General features: G+C 58.4%; 1 protein-coding gene across 7 annotated transcripts in view; it reads right to left on the reverse strand.

Annotated features, from left to right (window-relative positions):
* Window positions 1-910: 910 nt before the first annotated feature.
* The window catches only part of GRM4 (glutamate metabotropic receptor 4), a 42,352-nt gene continuing 23,181 nt past the window's right edge, over window positions 911-20,081 (reverse strand). For all 7 annotated transcript variants that reach the window (XM_035347083.1, XM_035347088.1, XM_035347087.1 and 4 more), the window contains exons 4-11: window positions 18,315-18,450; window positions 16,188-16,342; window positions 15,704-15,844; window positions 11,387-11,587; window positions 10,532-10,668; window positions 9,160-10,095; window positions 3,575-3,821; window positions 911-1,825 (exon numbers count right to left, since the gene is read on the reverse strand). In XM_035347083.1, the coding sequence (XP_035202974.1) occupies window positions 1,776-1,825; window positions 3,575-3,821; window positions 9,160-10,095; window positions 10,532-10,668; window positions 11,387-11,587; window positions 15,704-15,844; window positions 16,188-16,342; window positions 18,315-18,450 (2,003 nt within the window). In that variant the 3' untranslated portion in view covers window positions 911-1,775. The remainder of the gene's footprint in view (window positions 1,826-3,574; window positions 3,822-9,159; window positions 10,096-10,531; window positions 10,669-11,386; window positions 11,588-15,703; window positions 15,845-16,187; window positions 16,343-18,314; window positions 18,451-20,081) is intronic.

A 20,081-nucleotide genomic window follows, 5' to 3' on the forward strand; every position in this document is an offset into this window, starting at 1 on the left:
GCACAGAGCTGGGGGCTGCAGTTAACACACAAATACATCTAGAAGCATGCAAAACAGCAGGATAGCTTCTCCTGGGCTCAGAGAGGGAACACACGTATAGAGATGGGAAGACATCCTCGCTGCTTCAGAGGTTGGGACACCACAAACAGCTCCAATGCTACTGCAGAGCACTTAGAGCAACAAGCTGCCCCAAAAAACAGAGCCAGCTCAACTCTCTGGGGCGACAGCACCTTTTCCTGCCTCCTTTGCCCACCTCATTTTTTGCCCTCAAGAGAAAAGAGGAGCTTGGACCAACCTCTGCAGTAAACGAGCAGAGCCACCCCTTTCCAAGTGTCTTTCCACAGCACAGGGACACAGATGCCACCAAACCTCCCCAAAACAGGCAAAAGCAAGGCTCAGAACAGCCACCTACCTTGTGCACCCGGCTGTGCTGTCCAAGAGGCAGGCTGGAGCTGGGGGCAAGCAGGAAGGGCAGGCTGCTCTCATTAGCTGGTGACTCCCTAATTAACCCACATGGGTCTTGATGAGGATGGCGGAGCTGGCCCTGCCTCTAAAGGGGGAAAAAAAGAGGAAATCCCTTCCTTTGCTCTGTGCCATCCTCCAGCCTCATCCCACACCTCGGGGAAGAGCAGACACAAAGGACTCAGCCCTTTCTGCCCAATTCTGCCCCAAGCACTGAGCACCAGCTACAGCACGAGCCCTGACGCGCTGTGCCAGCGTGGTGCTGAGCTCTCCCTCTGGCCCTGTCCCGGCCCCTCGCGAGGACCCGCATGCGGTGGGATGACCTGGAGGGGAAGGGTGCTGAGCCCATCCTGCCTGGGAGCGCTCAGCCCCCAGAACCTTCCCCGTTGTCCGAAGCCAAGTCAGCTCCTGGGGGCTGGACTGAACAGGCACCAAGAGACAGCAAACGCCGAGTGCAAAACCATGGTCTTTTATTAGAAATCTCCTCGTATAAAAATGATCATGCTCTACACAGTCATCGAATAATTCATAAACATCCAGGCACTGAACTTTGTATTTTTTCTTTTTCTTTTTTTTTTTTTTGACTGGTCAGTACATAAAGCAGACATATTTCAATCCATATGATCATCACGTACATTAATTAACCACCTATAGAAATCAGCACTTTGAACACAGTCTAGGTTTTATTTTATTTTATTTCATTGTCTCTTTTTTATTTAAATTTTATGTATTTTTATTTATTTCTCCTTTTTGCAACATATAGAATTTGGTAGGATAAGAGAGAGTGGAGAGGGACAGAGGAAGACAGGAACAAAAGAAAATGAGGGATAAAAAAAAAAAAAAAAAAAAGAAGAAAAAACAGAAGGTGCTGCACAACCACAAACAATCTCACAAATTCCAGAAAAGGGAAAATGTTGGGTCATTTTTTGTTTTCTTATTTTTTTTTTTTTTTTTTTTTTGCCAAGATACAGAAAAAATAGACAAAGCCTTGCTGCAGTCCATCAGCTCTTCCCCACGCTCCGTCCCCCCTGCTCAACTGTTCCTCTTCCTCCGTGGGGAGGCATGCATCATCACGGTGGTCGGTGGTTTATTTTTATTATTTGTTGTTTTTTTGTTTTTTTTTTTGCTGCTGTTGAACATCATCATCCCTGGGAGCTCTGCCCCCAGCCCGTCCAGGAGCAGGACCCCGCTGCCACCTCCCTGTCCCATCCCACTCCCCTGCAGCGCCATGCCACGAGGGATGCAGCTCAGCTCCCTCCCACTCCGCGGCAGCCGCAGCCTCCCTCCGTGCCAGGCGGTTGCGATCCCTGGAGTTAAATCGCGTGGTTGCTGTAGCTGACGTAGGTCTGCTTGGTAGCCAGCGCTGGAAAGAGAGACAAGCCTCACGTCTATGGGTGACAAAATCTGCCCGCCCTTTCTGGCTCCCGTCTGGCCAGGGAGATGCTGGTGGGGACGTGGCTTGGTGTTTGCTCGGGGATCAGCCCTGGCACTGGGGACGGTCCCTGTGAGAACCCTGAGCCGTGCCAGAGGAGCTGAGCCCCTGGGGGCTCTCTAAAGACAGATCACCACGAAGAGAGACCCCGGGAAGTGCCACATGCCCCAGGATGCCTCCTTGTATTCCCATTCCCTTCCCTCAAGCTGGACAAACCCACAGATGCTCCACACTCCCAACATCTCCTCTTGCCCGAGTCCTGCAAGAGCCTGGCAGAGCCAGGAAAATGCCGGATAACAATAACTTCTGCTCCCTGCTGTGCTGCTGCCTTCGGGCTGCAGGGCTGCAGCGTGTCACTTGCTTTCAGCAGCAGCCACAGGTCAGGGCGAGGAGGTGGCAGCAGCTTGCAGCACCCTGGCTCCTCTCGGTGCTCCGGCTGGGCATGATGCTCTGAAGAGACCTTGCCACCAGGTCCCCGCAGACCACGGGGCTCAGCAGGCACACAGACACCTCCAGCCAAGGACACGGAGCGAGACACAGAGGTCAGGACACCACCAGCCCAGTGGGCTCTAGCATCCACACGGGAGAGCGAAGACGCCAGCAGCTCCCCTTCCCAGGGCACTGCGTCCACCCCGGAGCCTTGCTGACAAGTGAACCTTGCTGGAGATTGCAGACTGGTTTTCCCAGCTAACAATTAGATAGGCCGTAAGAAATTAGAGCTGACAGAGCTATTTGTTAGCCGCGATGTTTTCATAGCCAACCTGCCCGTATCAAAGCCCTGCGAATTATTTATGCTGCCGTTTATTTCAGGATCCGTGACCCACCAGTGACAGAGTGAAGAACGGACCCTCCGTGCCTCCCACCCTGGCAGCGATGCCCAGCGTGCAGCCTCAGCACGCCACTGCACACCCGGCTCCCGAAATCCCTGTGCGAGACACATCAGAGCCGGAGAGGCGGCAGACGGGAGGCTCAGCTCTCCCGGCACGAATGGGCCTCGGGGGCTCCTGCTACAGGTCCTGAGAGGGAGAAAGATGCTGAGAGCAGCAGAGAGGAAGCGCCTGCAGCGTAGTCAGGCGTTGGGACGGGTTGCCCAGGGAGGTGGTGGGGTCACCGTCCCTGGGGGTGTTCGAGGAGAGGTTGGACGTGGTGCTTGGGGACGTGGCTCAGTGGTGACAGTGGTGGCAGGGGGTGGTTGGAGCGGGTGATCTTGGAGGGCTTTTCCAGCCCTAATGATTCTATGATTTCCCATTCCAGCCACCCATCGGCGTTTCCCACGGGACAGCACACATGGGCTTGCAGAATATATGGAGGGAGTAGGCAGGACGCATCCTGTCCCACCCACGTGGCTCTGGTGATGAAAAAATAGTGGTTCTCTGGTGGAAATACATTAACGGAGGGGAAATCTGCCCTGCCGATGGACAGGACAGTTGCTCTCTCGTTGCAGATAACCAGAGCCCACCACTCTCCTCAGGGAGCAGAGTGCTCCCCATGCCCTTGGACGCAGCCCTTCCCACGCTGTCCTCACTGCTGGAGGATGGCAGTGGGGATCTGACACCTCCCTGTGCTGCCAGCATCACCTGAGCCCTTGTGACACAGGACAGCCCGGCTGCAGCCTGCCGGCCAGCCAGGGCTTTGGGCTTCCAGGCAGGACCCGCTCCCCCCCGCCATGAACCTCATTACCTTGTGTTTCCAGATTTTCGCACAGCTCTGATTTGGCCTCTCCGTTGGGGCGGAAGCCTCCCTTCTGGGAGAACTTGTTGGACATGGTGGCCGCCGTCACCACCGCCTTCAGGCTCCGCTTGCGCTTGGGGACGTTCTGCTCCGGGTGGAAGAGGATGATGTACACCTTGGGCATGTAGAGCATGCCCAGGGACACTGAGGCACTCAGACTCACCGAGATGGTGAGCGTCGTGGTCTGGATGTACATCTGCAAGACACAAGGGTACAAGCTCGGCTCACCAGGATGGGGAGGGAAATGATCAGCTGGGGAAGGAGGAGAGGAGCAGGGGACTGTGCAAATGTGGGGTTAAATAAATGGAGAGGGGAGGCAGGATCGGACATTTGGGTGGTGTTGGATCTCAGATTGTTGCATGGGCCAAGGCAAAGTACACGTGGAGAAGCCTGCTGCTCTACCTTTGCTGTTTCCACACCTGCAAACGTGGGGAAATACCACGTTGGTGCCTGACCCGCATTTTGGGTCCCTGGCACAACCTCCCTGCACCAAGCCCCTGCTCTGCAGGAGCCTCCCCCCTGCAAGCTGTCGGCCTTACAAACATCCCCAAGGACGGGGTCCCACGCACCCTCTTGACCCCCCCTCTGCTCCCCAGCACCCACAGCACGCCCCACCAGCAGGGCAGGAGCTCCAACGCCGTGGTGATGGGCACAGCGAGGACACTGGAGGTCTTCAAAAGACGTTTAGATGTAGAGCTTAGGGATATGGTTTAGTGGGGACTGTTAGCGTTAGGTCAGAGGTTGGACTTGGTGATCTTGAGGTCTCTTCCAACCTAGAAATTCTGTGATTCTGTGATTCTGTGACACCACGGCCACGGAGCACCCTGTGCGCCCCCGTCCCCTTCCAACGGGTAATCCCCGTTCCCCAGCTGGCTCCCGGACCGTTGTCATGTAAGTCACATCTTACACCCTGACGCTGCCTTTCTGCAGTCAAAACTAATTTCACGCTCACTGTCCAGGACTAACAGTGACAGATGTTTTGCGAAATGAAAGCCCATTAATCTGACTGTAGAATAATCCATTTTTCTATGGAAAGCACTTGGCAGTCTCCTCGCAAGCCGGGGGCACCTGGAGCAGGCAGCAACAGGAGGCGAAGGGACCCCCTGCCTCCTCCCATCCCCACCTCTCGCCCATCCTCTCCCCGCCAGCATCCCCGCTCCCAGCTCCAGGCCCTGTCCTCTCCAGCATCCTCTCCCTCAGCTCGTGGCTCGCGTGGCGGGGGCTCTCCTGGCTGAGCAGGGAGAGGGCTCTGGGTCTCCTCGTGCCTGCGCGCACACCGTTATTTTTTATTCCAGCTGCGCTCAGACGCCGGGCCGGGTTCACAGATTGCTAACAAGGAGGCTTAAAGCAGTTTCTGAGTGTTATCCCAGCGCTGCTCGGTGTCTGGGGTTTCTTCTAGAGTTATTCCTTGGCTGGGATTTGGCGCAGAGCTGGTGCGGGCAGGGGGCCCCCGGCTCCCGGCTGCATGCGTTTAAGCTCAAGCTCCTTTCCTGGAGACAGTGGAGCAAGAAGGTGACCGAGGACAGAAGCTGAGCACAGAGGGGCTACCAGGCTCTGCAGGGAGAAGGTGCGTGGAGGCAGCTCTGTCCTGTGAGAGGACAGCTCCTGGAGCTGCAGCTCCTGGCCTGGGCTTTGTCCCACCCCAGGGCCTGCAGGACCTGGGCGCAACCACGCAGAGAAACACTTGGCTTTGTTCTCCCCCTTCAAAAGCAAACGCACAGCCCTCGGAGTGTTCCGACCTGACCCGAAAGAAAAAAAGCACCAAAGCTCAGTCTGAGTCAGCCAAGAAGTTGGGTTTGTCTCCAGAATAAAACCTATTGCTGTCACATGCGCCAGTTTGTTTGTTCCACCTCCTCTCTATATGCACACAGAGTCAAGTCAGGCAGATTTTAGAAATAAAAATGTCACTTCTTCAGGAAAAGTCAAAACATCTCTCCGTGCCAGAATATCTCCTCTTTTTTTTTTTCTTTCTTTCTTTCTCTCTCTTTTTTCTCCTTCCCCCCAACCCCTTGCTTCTCTGCTTGGCTGAATTCTTTTTTTGGCTGAAGCTCTCCCGACTTCTCTGCAAGCAGCCAGGGCCAGGCTCGCTGGCGGCGAGGGCAGCACGGGGACACCAGCTCCAGGCCCCCCCGACCCCTGCCTCGGGGACCAGCAAAGCTCGGCGCAACGCCCCCGACCCCGCTGCGGGGCACAGCCGAGGCTCAGCAGCCCCCCGCCCACCCCCCACACTCCTGCTCCTCAGCAGATGCCTTTTGGAGGAGCCTCGCTTCGCAGTCCCCGTACCTTCTGCCTCTGCAGACTCCCACCCGTGCCTCGAGACTCAGAGGCATTTTGGTGGAGAGGGGAAGCAGCTGAGCTCACGCCTGATATCTCCGTGCACGCTCCCAGCCGGGGCCACGTCCCCAGTACAGTTGGGGGCTTCCCTCTGCCAGGACCCCCGGACGCCCCCCCCAGCACATCTGGGGTCTCCCAGGGCCACCCCAGCTACCTGCAGCCCACCGAGCCATTTGGCAGAAACCGCCCTGGTTTTGGTAGCAGGCTCCAAACTACCTGTTTTTGGTAGCTCTGCATCACGTCGGGGCAAGCCCCTTTTTGGCTTGCCGAGGAACATTTTTAGCCTGGAGCCTAAACACGACCACGAAGCACGTCACAGCTCACCTCTCGATGCCCCAGAAAATGACCGTTTCTCACGGTTTCACTTCCCACTCCCACAATTGGTTTCCAGCCCAGGGCCCCGCTTTGCGTGCCGGGTAAGGGAAAACCCGCTCGTCCCTTCCCCAGCACCGCCGGACACTTCTCACTTGTCCCCTCTCCCTTCGCTGAAAGCAAATGTGATAAACAGAGAACCAGACAATGACACCGCTGTTCGGCTGCTGCCTTATCAGTGCAGGAAATTGTCTCTTTCTTTAGATCCTCTGTTATTGCTATTTCTGTAATCCGCCGGGATCGGCAGGGATAAGAGGTTCTTTTGAGCAAAGGCTTGCGGGACTTGTTACAATAATATGCCACCTCCATGCAAAGCTGTAGGCGCAAGGTGAAGGGAAATGCCAGAAAAATGGGCATTTTCGTCCTGCTGCCCCGCTCCACCAGGCCAGCCTTGGCCACGGGGGTCATGCAGAGGGGCTGGGCGCTGCTGGGTGCTGGGGGCTGCCCCGTGTCACCCCCCCAGCCTCAAGCAGAACGCCTGCCGTGCTCTGTGAGGACAACAGGGCCCCAAGCAGCGCTCCCAGCTTGTCCTCCAGGTGTCCTGAGCCCCCCGTGGGACCCAAGTCCTGGCAGCACCGGGGCAGAGGAGGGGGCTCCTGCTGAGCCCCGCTGAGCATCCCGGGCAATGCCAGCACCCCTGCAGGGCTGTGCCAGTGCAAACACCCCTAATTTTCATCCCAGCAACGTGCTCCCAGCCAGAGCCCCTGTACCGGCTGCACAGCACCACCTTTTTCACCTTTTTCTCCCCAAAGACCACGAACCAGCAGCTAAAGCATCAAGGCCGGCAGCAAGCAAACACCCGATTCCTCCAGCTGCCCCTCCGGGCTCATCCACCTCTGGGACCTATCCCGGGAATGCTCCAAGCTGGCACCCCCCCGGCAGGGCATCCTTGTGCCGAGCCCAAACGCCGCCAGCCCCTCCTGGGACTGCCCAGCGGCCGCCACGGCAGCAGCAAGCGTTGAGGAAGAGCGCTGCGTCCAAGGGGAGCTGGGAACATCACTTTTTCCGCCTCTAATCAGCTTGTTAGCAGCCTAATAACAGAGAAGCCCTGCACATTACAAGCCCCCGAAGTGAGGCACAGCCTATTGTCGAATTGCTACTTGACAGCCAGCTTTCGGCAGCCCTAAATTATCCCATGACAAGCTGCAGTGAAGAGGTGAGCAACCTTGCGCATAATCTACAATCATTATCATTTCCATCTTTATTACCCACAGTATGCCGAGCACATTAAGGTGGCTTTAAGGGAGCTTTTGTTTTGCAATAATTTCTTTAAAAACCTGCTTTCTTGTTAGTATCTCCCCTGCCATCTCATCAAAATGGAAATGCTGCAAAAGGCTCCATTTATTTCCTTTAATTCTCCTTCACACTTCCAGCCGGAGCAGGCTGGCTTGGCAGCGATTTTTTGGTTGAGGCAAGGTTCAAGGTCTGTGTACAGACTCAGGCTCTCGGAGTTTGATGCTCTGAGCACAAGCAGCTCTCCAGCACGAGTGAAACTCTGGTGTCCACACCAAAAGGCCTTCTGCTCTTTGCCAGCAAGCCAGCCCTCTTACAGTAGGCGTTTCCAAAATCCACAGCTCCAGCAGCTCGGCATCGATGTGGACACACTCCAGGGGGAATTACCCCACTTGCAATGGGTCCAGAGGGGGAATCCGAGTGGTGGTCACCCTGAGGATGTCGATGCCAGGGATTTTTAGGAATAGCAGCACCAAGGCTTATGTGTCACAGGCAGCGCCAGGCTGGCAGGCACGAGCTGCTCGCATTTAACATGAATGCGATTCCCGCTTCTCATTTTGTCTGGCAGGCAAAGGGGATTTTGGTCTCATTCATGAGATTTTTTTTTTTCCTTTGTTCTCACTCATTCTCACTCGAGCACACGCTTCATCCGGGCTGGCCCTGCTCCCGTGGGTACTGGCACCGGCGGCACGCTCTGCGCCCAGCACAGGCAGCTGGGGACAGGGAGGGAGGCAGGCTGGTGGGTCCCCAGCACAGATCCCCTGCTGGGGTTGTCCATCCTGGGCTCGCCTACACAAGTGGGATTCAGAGCAGCAGCAGATCCCAAGGAGCACTGGCTCCCCAAAGCCCCCGGGGACAGCACAGCCCCCCGGTGCTGATCCTTGCTGTGCGCCGCTGCAGGTCCCCTCCCCTTCTGTGCTGCAGCCACAACGAGGAACTCGTCGCGGGTGCTGTGTTGCCAAACACAGCTATTAATTAAAATTGCAGCAGATTGAGTGAGAAGGCTGCCAGGTGCTCCAGGGAGAGAGGGAAATAGCTCAGGAGCCTGCTCCTCCCTTTCCCTTGCCCCCAGCTCTCTGGGATTTCCAAGAGCATCTCCATCTCTCCGTTTGGCACAAGGGAAAGCAGCTGCCTGGGTACTCCTCAGGGCTTCTTGTCCATGGTGCTAATGACACTGGGGTCCTGGATCTGCCCACGTGGTCCCCAGCTGCCCCAGGGACCCGTCCCCTCCACCAGCAGCAGCCCACTTCTACCAGCCCTGCTCGGAGAGGGGCAGCAGGGACAACAAGAGGCAGAAAATGGGAGGGAGAGAGAAAATGAACCAGGAATACAGGGAGGGGAGAGGGAGGAAAGACACGCACAAAAAAAAAAAAAAAATAAAATCTGGAAAAGGAAAAGCAAGAGTGGAGGGTCGGAGGCAGGAGCCTCCTCCTTAGTGGAGCAAGAGGTTTCGAATCAATGCTTCTCACCACGATTTCCAAGCTGCAGGGCCGCAGAGCAGCACCCCTCCTCGCTCAGGACACGCCAGCCCCTCGCAGCCCCCTTCCTGGCAGCCCACGGGGCCACCAGCCAAACCACCCCTCCGCCTCCCTTACCTTTTCTGCCGACTGCGACGTCCCAAAAAATATAGGGATGAAGGCTAACCACACAATGCAAGTAGTGTACATGGTGAACCCAATGGGTTTGGCTTCATTAAAGGTCTCCGGGACCCCGCGGGTCTTAATAGCATACACAGTGCAGGTGACCATGAGAAGCATGCTGTACCCAAGCAAACAGATGAGGGAGAGGTCCGAAATGTCACATTTGAGGATGCCCCGAGCAAAGTGGGGGTTTGTAGTCCGCTGGTCCTCGTAGTCAATGACAGAGTGGGACGGGTCCACGATGAACCAGATGCAGACACCCACGAGCTGCAGCGAGATGAGGCTGAAGGTGATGACCAGCTGGGAAGCGGGGCTGATGAACCGGGGAGCACTCACCGACTTCTTGCCCTGCTCGAAGATGCGGTAGATGCGGTTGGTCTTGGTGAGCAGGGCGGCGTAGCTGATGCTCATGCCGAGCCCCAGGAAGATGCGTCGCAAGGAGCAGGTGCTCAGGTCGGGCTCGGCGATCATGAGGAAGGTGGTGGCATAGCAGAGGAAGATGCCCGTCAACAGCACGTAGCTGAGCTCCCGCCCCGACGCCTTGACGATGGGCGTATCGTTGTAGCGCACAAAGGTGACCACCACGAAGAGGGTGGCAATGATGCCCACGATGGCGATGAAGACGGGCACCACGGCCCAGGGCGAGCTCCACTCCAGCTTGATGATGGGGATGGGGGTGCAGCTGGTGTGGTTCTCGTTGGGGCGTTCGTTGAAGTGGCACCTCTTGCAGTGAAACTCATCCAGCTGGTACTGGTAGCCATCGCAGCGCTCGCAGTGCCAGCAGCAGGGGATGCCCTTCACCAGTTTCTTCCTCTCTCCTGGCTTGCAGGGCAGGCTGCAGATGGAGCTGGGGAGCTGGCTCCCACCCCCCGGCCACAGCATGTTCTCCACCTGCGGGGTGAGACAGCACCGACCCCACTGACGCTCAAGCCAGGCATGGATGCATCCCCTCGCCCCATCGGTACACCCCCAGCCCTACCCAGCATGGAGAGGGGGGGTGCTGAAGCTCCCCTTCAGCCTTTTGGGAAACGTGGGGGATTCCACGTTGGACACCCAGAGCCCCTCTGCTCTGCTTTTGCTTCTCCTTCCCTTATCAGAGCTCTGGAGTCGAGCGCCCAGAGGCCCCGTGCCAGCAGGGCATGGCCACACGCTGGTGGCACGTCACCGTGGCTGAACCACACGCGTGTGTGCCCCTGATGCCCCCAGGTCTGGCTGGCTGACGTCGCATCCTTGAGTCTCAGGTGAGTTTCCTACAGGATGGGTGCAGAGGAAATACCGTGGGACATTCCCTCCCCGGGGACAGGACGCAGCCAGCCCCCAGCCTTACCTTCAGGTGGAGGTGGTCGGTCCATTGCCCGATGACTTTGTACTCCGGAGTGGAGTTCCTGATCTGGTACTGGTAGATGTCATAACGCCCCGGCGCGTCTCCGTTCTCATTGAAGGTCACCGGAGTCCCAGCAATGCCTGCAAGTGAAGGAGGGCTCAGCACCCCGAGCGCCCAGCACCACGGTGCGCCCTGGGTGGCAGCACCCAAGGGCCCAACATCCCCCCTGGGCGCGGGGCTTCCCGCTGCCGGGACTGCCGCAAGCTGCAGCGAGCTGCCAGAACGGTGCCAGCACAGGCACGGGGTGGAGGAAGTGATTATGGAAAACAAAACCAACCCCAGACCTGAGCTGGCACAGGGACCCCCTGTGGGGATCAACCCACCGGCCCCCACCGGGAGCCGCAGCTCGCTGCGATGCCACGTGCAGCGTGCTGTTACACCACACTGCTGCTTTTGAGAACGGGGGGAAAAACAGCTCTAATGTGAAATCAACAGATAAATACTAATAAAAGGAGGGAAGAGAAAAATCAAGCAGGAGGGAAAAATAAATAAAAAGAGACACTGCAGAGGAGATCACGGAGAGGAGATAAATAGAAGTAATAAGGAGGACAAGACAGAGAATGTTTATTAAAGAGATAGAGCAGAGGAAAAGATGTGTTTCCAGAGATATGAGGACAGACAAGGGCACAGCAGCGTGATGCCGTGGGACCTCTGCCAGCCACGGTGCAAGGCAGCAGCACGGGGAGGAGGCAGGACCTGCTGCTACAGCAGGAAAATGTGGGTGCTGCTGTGTGGGTGCCCGCGGCGGGGGGACAGCCCAGCAGGACTGACTCCCACCAGCCCCAGGTGAGGACAGACCTGAGAAGTTGACGTTGCGGATGTACTTGAGCAGCTCCACGCCGTCCACCGGGTCCATCCTGGGGCACAGCCCCACCTTGCCGGGACACAGGTTCTTGTGCATGTTGTGCAGAGCGTGCCCCATGGCGTAGACGGCGTCGATGACGAACTGCACCTTGCCCTCCTGCTCGTACGAGGAGTCCTGCCCGATCCGCTCCCTGTCTGCGAACACACCGAGAGCAGGGCTGCCGCCACCCCGCCGCCCCCGCCGCTCACCCCAGGGGTATTTCTGCTGCAGCCAAACCCCGGCAAACAAACCTTCTCATCCCCAGGGCTGAAGCAGCTGGAGACTCCAACCCCATCCCCAAAACCCACCAGGCAGACGGGGCGCCTCTTTCCAGTGGGAAGCTTACACCACCTACCCAGGGAGGAGCAGCAGGGCAGAAGCGTGTCTCAAACCACCCCAAACTCATCCTGAAGCAGAACCCACGCTGCAGCTGTAATTCCTGGAGCCAGCCCGAGGCAGCGGCTGCGTTTGAGCTGCAGGGCTCGGGCTCGAGCCTGGCCTCCAGCTGAAAACCCTCCTGCTGCCAGCGTCCCTGGCCCAGAGGGGCTGGGAGGTGCTGCTGGGGATGCTGAGGTTCTCACCCAGCCCCTCTGGGCACACCTCAAAGGGTGTTTCGGGTACTTGAGCTGGGCTCACGGGGCAGGAGGGGAGCAGTGCGCAGCCAGGAAACACCCACGGGGAAAACATCCCCACCTCCTCCCTGCAAGCCGGTTCTGAACACGTGGGTGCTGCCAAAACATGGCTTGGAGAGCCCTCAGGATGTGACCCCCCAGTGCCACGGGACACCCCGCACTCCTGCGACACGCTCAGCAGCTCCCAGGGCTGGCACCCAGCTGGGCTGTGATTCCCATCCCACCCTCACCCCGCCGCTGCCCTCGTTCATCTTGCTGGGCGCTCCCACCCAGCAGCACCAAGGGACCCCCCAGGCAATCTCCAACACCAGCCGCGTGTCCCCTGTCACGTTCCCAAACCCCCCATCACTCTGCGCCCCTCGTGTCCCCCCCCCCAGCCTCGCTCCTCGCAGACCCCGCAGCCCCGGTTGGCCCCATTAGCAGGATGCTGAAAGGACACGATAATTACCAGCAACAGCTGCCTGTCCCTCCTGTCATAACCACCCTTAATGGGGCTGGAAACGTGTTCATCATTTGGCAAAAGACGCTGATTGATGTAGCAGGCTGTTAATTACAGCTAAGAAAGTATCTGCCATGGGGCGATGCTGCATCGGGGAGCCAAAACCTCTGTGGCAAGAACGGGTGCCCACGGGGCACCGCAGATTGAAGAGCTGTCCCAAAAGCTTGAGCCTCCTCCAAAGAGGCACGAGCATCCTAGAAAGCTATCGGAGGGCATCCAGAATTAATCCTGGCTCCTCCAAGCGGGCAGGACAGCATCCCCCAAGTCCCTGGGCCGGACGCAGAGGCAGAGCCGACAGCACACTCAAGCAAATTGATAGCGAACTGGCCAACAAGAAAAGATGATATCAAGGAGGGGAATTTATAGCCCATCCTTCAAAGTTATAAAAATGCTTTTGGACTACGTGGAGATTACTCATGCGAAACCCGTCAAGTTATCCTTTCTTCCACGTTATTGACAGGGGCTATTAATCTTCTCCCTCAACTTAGGGCCCTTCCCCGCATTCATCTCGGCACGCAGACAAGCCACTCTGTCTTGTCAAGATAATTACCCGTTAAAAAAAAAGGGTGTTACAGACTGCACACAGGCGCTGAGCCCCTGGGGGGACCCCAGCCCTGCTGCTGCCCCCAGGAGCCCACCCACTGCAGCGGGAATTGGGCTGGCGTGGAGAGGGGACGAGGTGGAGCAGGGTGCTGAGGCTCGTGGCGGCACGTGCCCGATGCGGAGATGATAAATCTCCGTGAAACTCTCAGTAGATTAGGGCTGCAAAAGGGATGTGACCCTGCTGATTATAATAGCAGGGTCGTGCGTCGTTCTACAGGGCCGGTAATTAATTCTCAAGCGCCTGAGGAGCCTTCAGGGGCATCCCTCCGAGGACGGCAGTGGCTGTCTTCTCCAGCGGGGTGAGACGGGATCAGCAGCAACTCCGATCACATCGCCGGCAGCGGCTGCTTTCAGCAGGAGTGAATCAGAACCACTCGCAGGTCTGCTCCGGAGAAAATTAGGGTGATGTTGCCTCCCAGTTGCCCCCACGAGCCCCCCTGGGCACCTCAGCACCGAAGCTGGAGGTGCCAGTTTGGAGACGCTGTGGGTTTTAAGGAACGCAGGGGCATCACCCATCTCTGCCCAGCCCTACAGCAGGAATCGCCCCAAAACCATGTACCCCCCCACACACACACACTCTCTCCTCTCCCAGGCGTGAACCAGAGCGACGCACTGTCCTGTTTGGTGAGGGAGCTTTTGGGTTCCTGTTTTGGGGTGCAGAGCACCTAAAGCTGGCGTTTCCCTGTGCATTTTGTGTTCTACCCAAATGGGAAGCTCATGGAGAAAACCCACGTAACTCCTACAAAACCACCCTCCGTGGGGCATTTGCATAAAGCTCGCAAAGCAGGCAGGCATGGCACCGTGCAGGCAGGTTATTTGCTTCAGGTCCTGCATTAGTTCCCCTCTCTTGTTAATCTGCCAAGCAAATGTTCGGGAGATAATTTATTTCCTGACAAATTCCGATAATTTAAAGACAGCTCCTAGGACACCTGCCATGTCATGGTTTAAGCTGCCTCCACTAACACCTTAGGCTTGAAACATCGCTTGTTTTAACACTTCGTTACTATGAAGATGAAGACATCAGCACTTTGCAGGACCTCCTCGTGCATCTCCCGGTGCTGGGGATTTCCTGATGCAATCACGAACAACCAGGGGCTCTGAGAAACCCAAGGCTTTGGGCAGGGGCAAGTTTTCTCGCTGCCCTTATGGCTTGCCAAACCCTGTGCTATAGGCACAAGGCTCCCGAGGGATGCTGCGAAATCCCTTGCCAAACCCAAGAGACGTCCCCAGGTCAGATCGCCCGGGGGTTGCCTTCAAGGGTGAGGACGCACAAGCACCATCCCGCCGCTCCACGGCGCTGGAAAGGAGATTAAAAAAAAAATCAGCCCCTTCCCAATCAAACTTCCCAGGCACGGCCAGGCCCATCCACCCATCGACGTCTGCGCACAGCTTGCGCCCAAGTCCCTCCCGAGGGGGCGGGGGGGGGACGTGCAGCCTGCCAGCCGCCGTGGTGTTATCAGTCTTCAGCCGGTGCCAGGCAGGCAGCAAATCACTCCCATCTCTCAGCAAACATCTCACCTCCCGGAGCCTCCAAGCAGCACCTCGGCAGCAGCGCCGTCAGCCAGACAGATCCCCGGCTTTGCCTTGCTTACCGCGTTAATCCCGACGAGCCTGCTTTAGCTGGAAGTGGCTAAAAACACCCGACAGGTTTTAAGGAGGAGGCCAGGAGGCTTGCGCTGGGCTCTGCTGGGGATGAAGCACCCAAGGATGCCCCATTCCCTGCCCGGAGCGGCACGAGGACACATCAGCAAAGCAGTTTGCACGGAGACGTGGGCAAACAGCACGGCAGCACGTGTCCCAGGGCGCTCACCTCCTCCCCACGCACCCCACCACCCTCCCACAGGGTGCCCAGCACGCCCACAGCCCCAGCACCGGCCAGGCAGGAGCCGGATCCTGACCATTTCCACCAGTCGGCCCCATTTCTCTGCTAGCACCCCGGGGTTCAGCCTGACCGGGTTAGACCGGAGCTGTCCCCAAGGGGATGAGGATGCACCAGCGGCTCCGTGACTTTCAGAGGACAACGGTGCTACTGCCAAGCATGAGATGAGAGAGAGGCAGTTATCCAAATGCTGCTAAATAATGCAGAATCCAGCCCAAATCTGGGTGGCTTTGTGCCTGCAGGTGACGGGGCCAAGGGAAGGGAGCTGTACAAGAAAGGTGCGAGCGAGGGAGCAGCCCTGGGAGCTCTGCACACACACAAACCCAGCACACTCCACCTCTCCTAAATCACTGACGGCACACAGGGACGGACAAGGGCATTTCTGGAGCATCATTCCCTCCTGGCTTTCTTGCTTTGTCCAAAAACCCACATTCACACCCGAGACCGCCACGCACAGAGCATCGATTGCCACACGGCTGCCTTGAGCTGGGCTGGCAGCTCCAGCGCAGCGAGGACACGGCTGAGCTGAAAGGCCAGAAAAGGAAAGCAAGCAAAACATCTCTAACGCCTGCCCTGGGCTCTCAGCCATCGCCTTCGCATCCCCGCCGACCCCGCGTGGGGCAGCCACGCGTGCCCGCAGCATCCCCGCGCTCCTTACTGGTGCACTTCTTGATGCTGCTGCCTTTCTTCAGCGCGTGCCGGCTCAGCTTGCAGTGGAAGTTTTCCTCCCAAAACTCGGCGAACCAAATGTTTCGGCGGTTGTTGTCCAGCGTCCTGCTGGAGAAGTAGCGGTCGAAACCTGCCCAGGGGAAGAGGGGACGGAGGGGGGGGGGTGAGCCTCCGGGCTGGCAGGGAGATGCTCAGCACGGCCCAAAAGCCACCGGGCGGAGGGGAAGGAAGGGGCTCGTGGGCAGCCGGGTCTGGGGAATAGGATTGCGGTGGGTTTGTGCCCGAGCTGCCACCCAGGCAAAGCAAGGGTGGCTGCAGGCTGTCAGCACCGCGGCCAGATTGAACCCCCCGGGGGACAACCCCCTGGAAAACGCTGAGCCTGTAACGGCCGAAACCTTGCGGTTAAGGGGTGCCACGGGGGGGGACAGCCAACCCAGGGGGAGCTGAGCAGACCCCCCAGCACGGTCACTTACCTTTGACAGAGACCCGCTTGGGCAGGATGGTGACGGAGCCCTCGGCCACCTCCTCCAGGTGCAGCACCGGGGAGATTTTGGAGCCCCAGCTGTCCGAGCCCATCCAGATGAAGTGTCCGGTCTGGTTCGCCCTTTTGGCTGCCTCCAGCACCCTCCTGTGGAGAGAAGCAGCAGGGCTCGGCGCCGCTGGCATCCCCCAGTGCTCCATCAGCACCGGGCACCACGGGCAGGGCATGAGAGCAAGGCACACCGCTCAGCTCCCGCACCCTCCGTCCTCCCCAGCCCAGGCACAGAGGCTGCTTCTCCCACTCTATTTGCATATTTGCTGATTGGTAATTGAATTCCTCCCTTAATTACCCAACATTAGGAAAAAAAAAGCAGGTTATGCTGCAGCAGGGGGGAAAAGCAGCAGCGCTGGAGAGTTTGCATGCTCTCAGCGGCCGGCAGCGTGGAAAACAGCGGGAGAGAGCCAGCCAGCACTGCCAGTGCCCTGGTGAGAGCTAAACTGGGCAGCACTGGTGCCGTTCGCACAGTGGTGGGGAGCTGGAGATGCCACCTGTCCCACGGAGCACCTCTCGTGGCAGCCAGGCACTCAGCCAGCTCAGAATGTCCCAGGAGCCAGAGGGGACCTGTGCAGGATCCGACCGTCCGCTCGCCCTTCCCCAGGGCTCGCCGTCCCCCTGGGTTCACGTGCGGGTCCCCAGGGCGGCTTCATCTCCAGTCGCAGCCAGGAGGCAGGTTTAGGGTCACCCCCGACACCGGGAGCTGATCCCTTCGAGTCCAGATGGTGCTCGAAGCACGTAATAAGGGGAAAAGGAAAAAAGAAAACCGGCACGCAGAACCGAGGGAGGCGATGAGATGGGAAGAGGCAGTCGTTCCTGGGGGCTGCAGGGCCAGCGAGCTCGCAGGGAGCCACAGGGGCTGCTCCACGCTCATCCAGGGCTGCCCCACGCTCCTGACACATCCCACCGCGGAGCAGGGAATGGATTTCAGCAAAACCATCCTGGGCCCATCCCGTTCCATGGCTCAAACCCTGCAGGGGTCAGGGCTCTGCAGGTGGAGCTGGCATCAGGGTGGGCATCGCGGCCGTGCCTGTGCCACGGCCAAACCCACGCTCACCCCCGTGCAAGCTGGTGTACGGAAAGCAATCTTCATGGGCCATCATCCTGTTTGGATGGGTAACTGCTTACAAACGCCGGTTAATGGGGCTTGCCATTTACACAGCAAGGTAAATCCCCCGTTTCTCAATACACAGCCGTGTAAATGTCACGTTTGCAGACATTTCTATTAAGGAAGGAAGGAAAAAAAAAAAAAAGAAACTCGCAGCATTTGCACATCTGATGTAAACTGATTTAAAATCGCAGTTTACCCACATTTACATAATGTTTGCTGATTAATAAATTAGATACTTAGGAAATCAAGGGTATCTCCATCTGAATCATTCTGCTCCATAAACACCAGGAGCTGCAAGATGCTGCTGCACTTGTGGAGCTGCTCCAAGCGCGGCTGCAGACCCAGTGGGCAGCACTGGTGTGTGGGAAGGGGTCCCCAAAAGCCCCCCCGAGATCTGCAGTGGGGGGCTGAGGCTGCACGGCACAGCAGAGGCAGCGCCTGGAGGAGGCACCCTGCTAGCTCTGGCCCAGCCCGTGAGCAGCCCGGGATGTGACAGCGGGGGCTTCCAAAGCCAACAGAAAGCAGATTTTTTCCCCCTTTGCGCTCTGTCCTGCTGTTGTTCAGGGGCAGAAACCCCCCGGGCGTCCAGCTCGAAGTCAGCTCCGGCGGCCCTTGCTGCAGGCAGCTCTGTGCCACGCCGCACGGAGCGTCCCCTCCGCATGGCAGGGGCAGCCGTGCCACGAGGAGCATCCTCCCGGTGTCGCAGCCACATCAGCGCCACGTTGCACGGAACGTCCCCTCCACGTCCGTGCCACGCTGCCAAGGCAGCTGCTGCCCGCTGCAGACCCGTCTGCGCCACGTTGCGGGGACACTGCAGGCGCAGCCAGGTGCTCCCAGCCCCGCACCCAGCTCCTGCCACCAGCAGCCCGTGTCCCACGTCCCGGAGCACGCGTCGGGCGCGCGGCAGCGCATCTCCCAAAGCCTCCCCTCCCCTCCCGGCCGGCCCCTCCGCACCTGATGTCGTCTTCGTTAGCGAAGATGATGACGGCGCGTGCGTGGGAGGTCTCCAGGAGGCGGCGGATGATCTTGTCGAACTCTCCCGGCTTGGGCTCCCGCGGGATCTTGACGGATTGGGCCACGCACACACCCCCTGAGGCAGAGAGCACCCGGCATTGAGACCCCAGCTCCCACCCCACGGCGACAGCCCTGTGCCCCCCCGGCCCGTTGCCTTCACCCAGTCGCACCAGCGGATGCTGATGCTCCCCAGGACCCCCCCAGAGGCACCCCACGCTTGGAGAATGTCCTGCAATGGCTGCACCAAGCTTGGGGGGAGCACAGGGAGCATGGTCCCCCCTCATGGGACCCTCCCCTGCCCAGCACCCAGGACTGGGTTGTGCTCGTGCAAAGGGCAAATACTGGACAATACAGACCCTGGGGAGAATCGTGGATGTGCCACAGCCCTGGCAGAGTCCCTCAGCCCTGGGACAGCAGCAGCACGGCCCCGCAGGGAGTTTTATTCCCTTCCCTGCAGCCAAGCTCCCCAGCCCAGCTCCTCTCCTTCCCCAGGTGCATGCCCAGGGACCCCCAGGTACTTTCTGCCAGGCTGGGGAGAAGCCTCCCAGGCTGATCCCCAAGGCAGCCATGGGACGTTTGCAAAAGCAGCTAATTAAAATTAAAAGCGACAGAGGGAAGCTGGCAGCTGGACGAGTCCCCGCGCACGGCTGCCGGGCTCGCAGCCTCCAGCTCAGCAAAGCCAGGGCCCTCCTGCTCCAACGTTTTTGCAGATGCCAATAAAGAGAGAGATGAGAGAGAAAATTAAACATTGCAGGACCTTCTGGATGTAATTGATGGTCTCAATTTGCATAGTAAATGACACGGCTGATACCTCACCTGCCACTGAAAGATCCCCGCTTAAGCAAAGGTCAGAGCAATTAACAGGCGGGCTGAGATTCCCCCGATTACAATTACGGCACTGGAGAGGAGCAGGAGGAGGACAGGGAGAGGCCACAAGCCAGAGGCCTCCAGGAGAGGAGGCTTCGCTCCCTCCAGCAGGGCTGGGGCAAAATGGGGTCGTTTGCCCCTTGTAGCCCAAAGACCGAGAGAGGAGCTGATTCCCAACGCAGCCAAACCACGGAGATTTTTATTTTAATTTTTTTTCCCCTCCGGTAAGAAACTGGGCCAATTTGACGTTAGTTTCCCATCTGGGGAGCCAGATGGATGGAGAGGAGGGAGTTGGATAAACAGACTCCCGGACAGACAGATCGGCCGGGCGCGGCGGGACGGGCACATCCCTGCCTGGGGCACACGGGGCCAGGCTGAGACGGTGGCTCGGGCTACGCAGCCAGTGCGGCTTAATTACAGTTTCCATAGCAATCAGAAGAAAAAATCCAACCAAAGCAGCAGTTTGCAAACACCAGAGCCTTCCAGGAGCCCCGGCGCAGGCAGGCAGGCGGGCGCACGCACGTGACAGCGCTGGGGATGGTGTGGCACCGTGCCACCACGCACCGACACCCTGAGGCTCCCAGTAACGAGGCTCCCAGTAACGAGGCTCCCAGTAACGTGCATCCCACGGGCAAGCTGCCTCTTCCTCCATCTGAGCACACGCACGAGCAGCACGGGGCTATGGGGGGGGCGTGGTGCGTGCCCAGCATCTGCAGCCCCCCAGCAGGGCCAGAACAAAGCCAGCTTTGGGACTTTGCCAGCGCAGCAGCAGCAGCGTGGGGTGGCCCCCACGTGTTTATTGCCCTTTTTTTTCCCCAGGCAGCAGCTCTGAGCATCCAC

Source organism: Oxyura jamaicensis, chromosome 26 (genome assembly GCF_011077185.1).
Source record: "Oxyura jamaicensis isolate SHBP4307 breed ruddy duck chromosome 26, BPBGC_Ojam_1.0, whole genome shotgun sequence".
NCBI lineage: Eukaryota > Metazoa > Chordata > Aves > Anseriformes > Anatidae > Oxyura > Oxyura jamaicensis.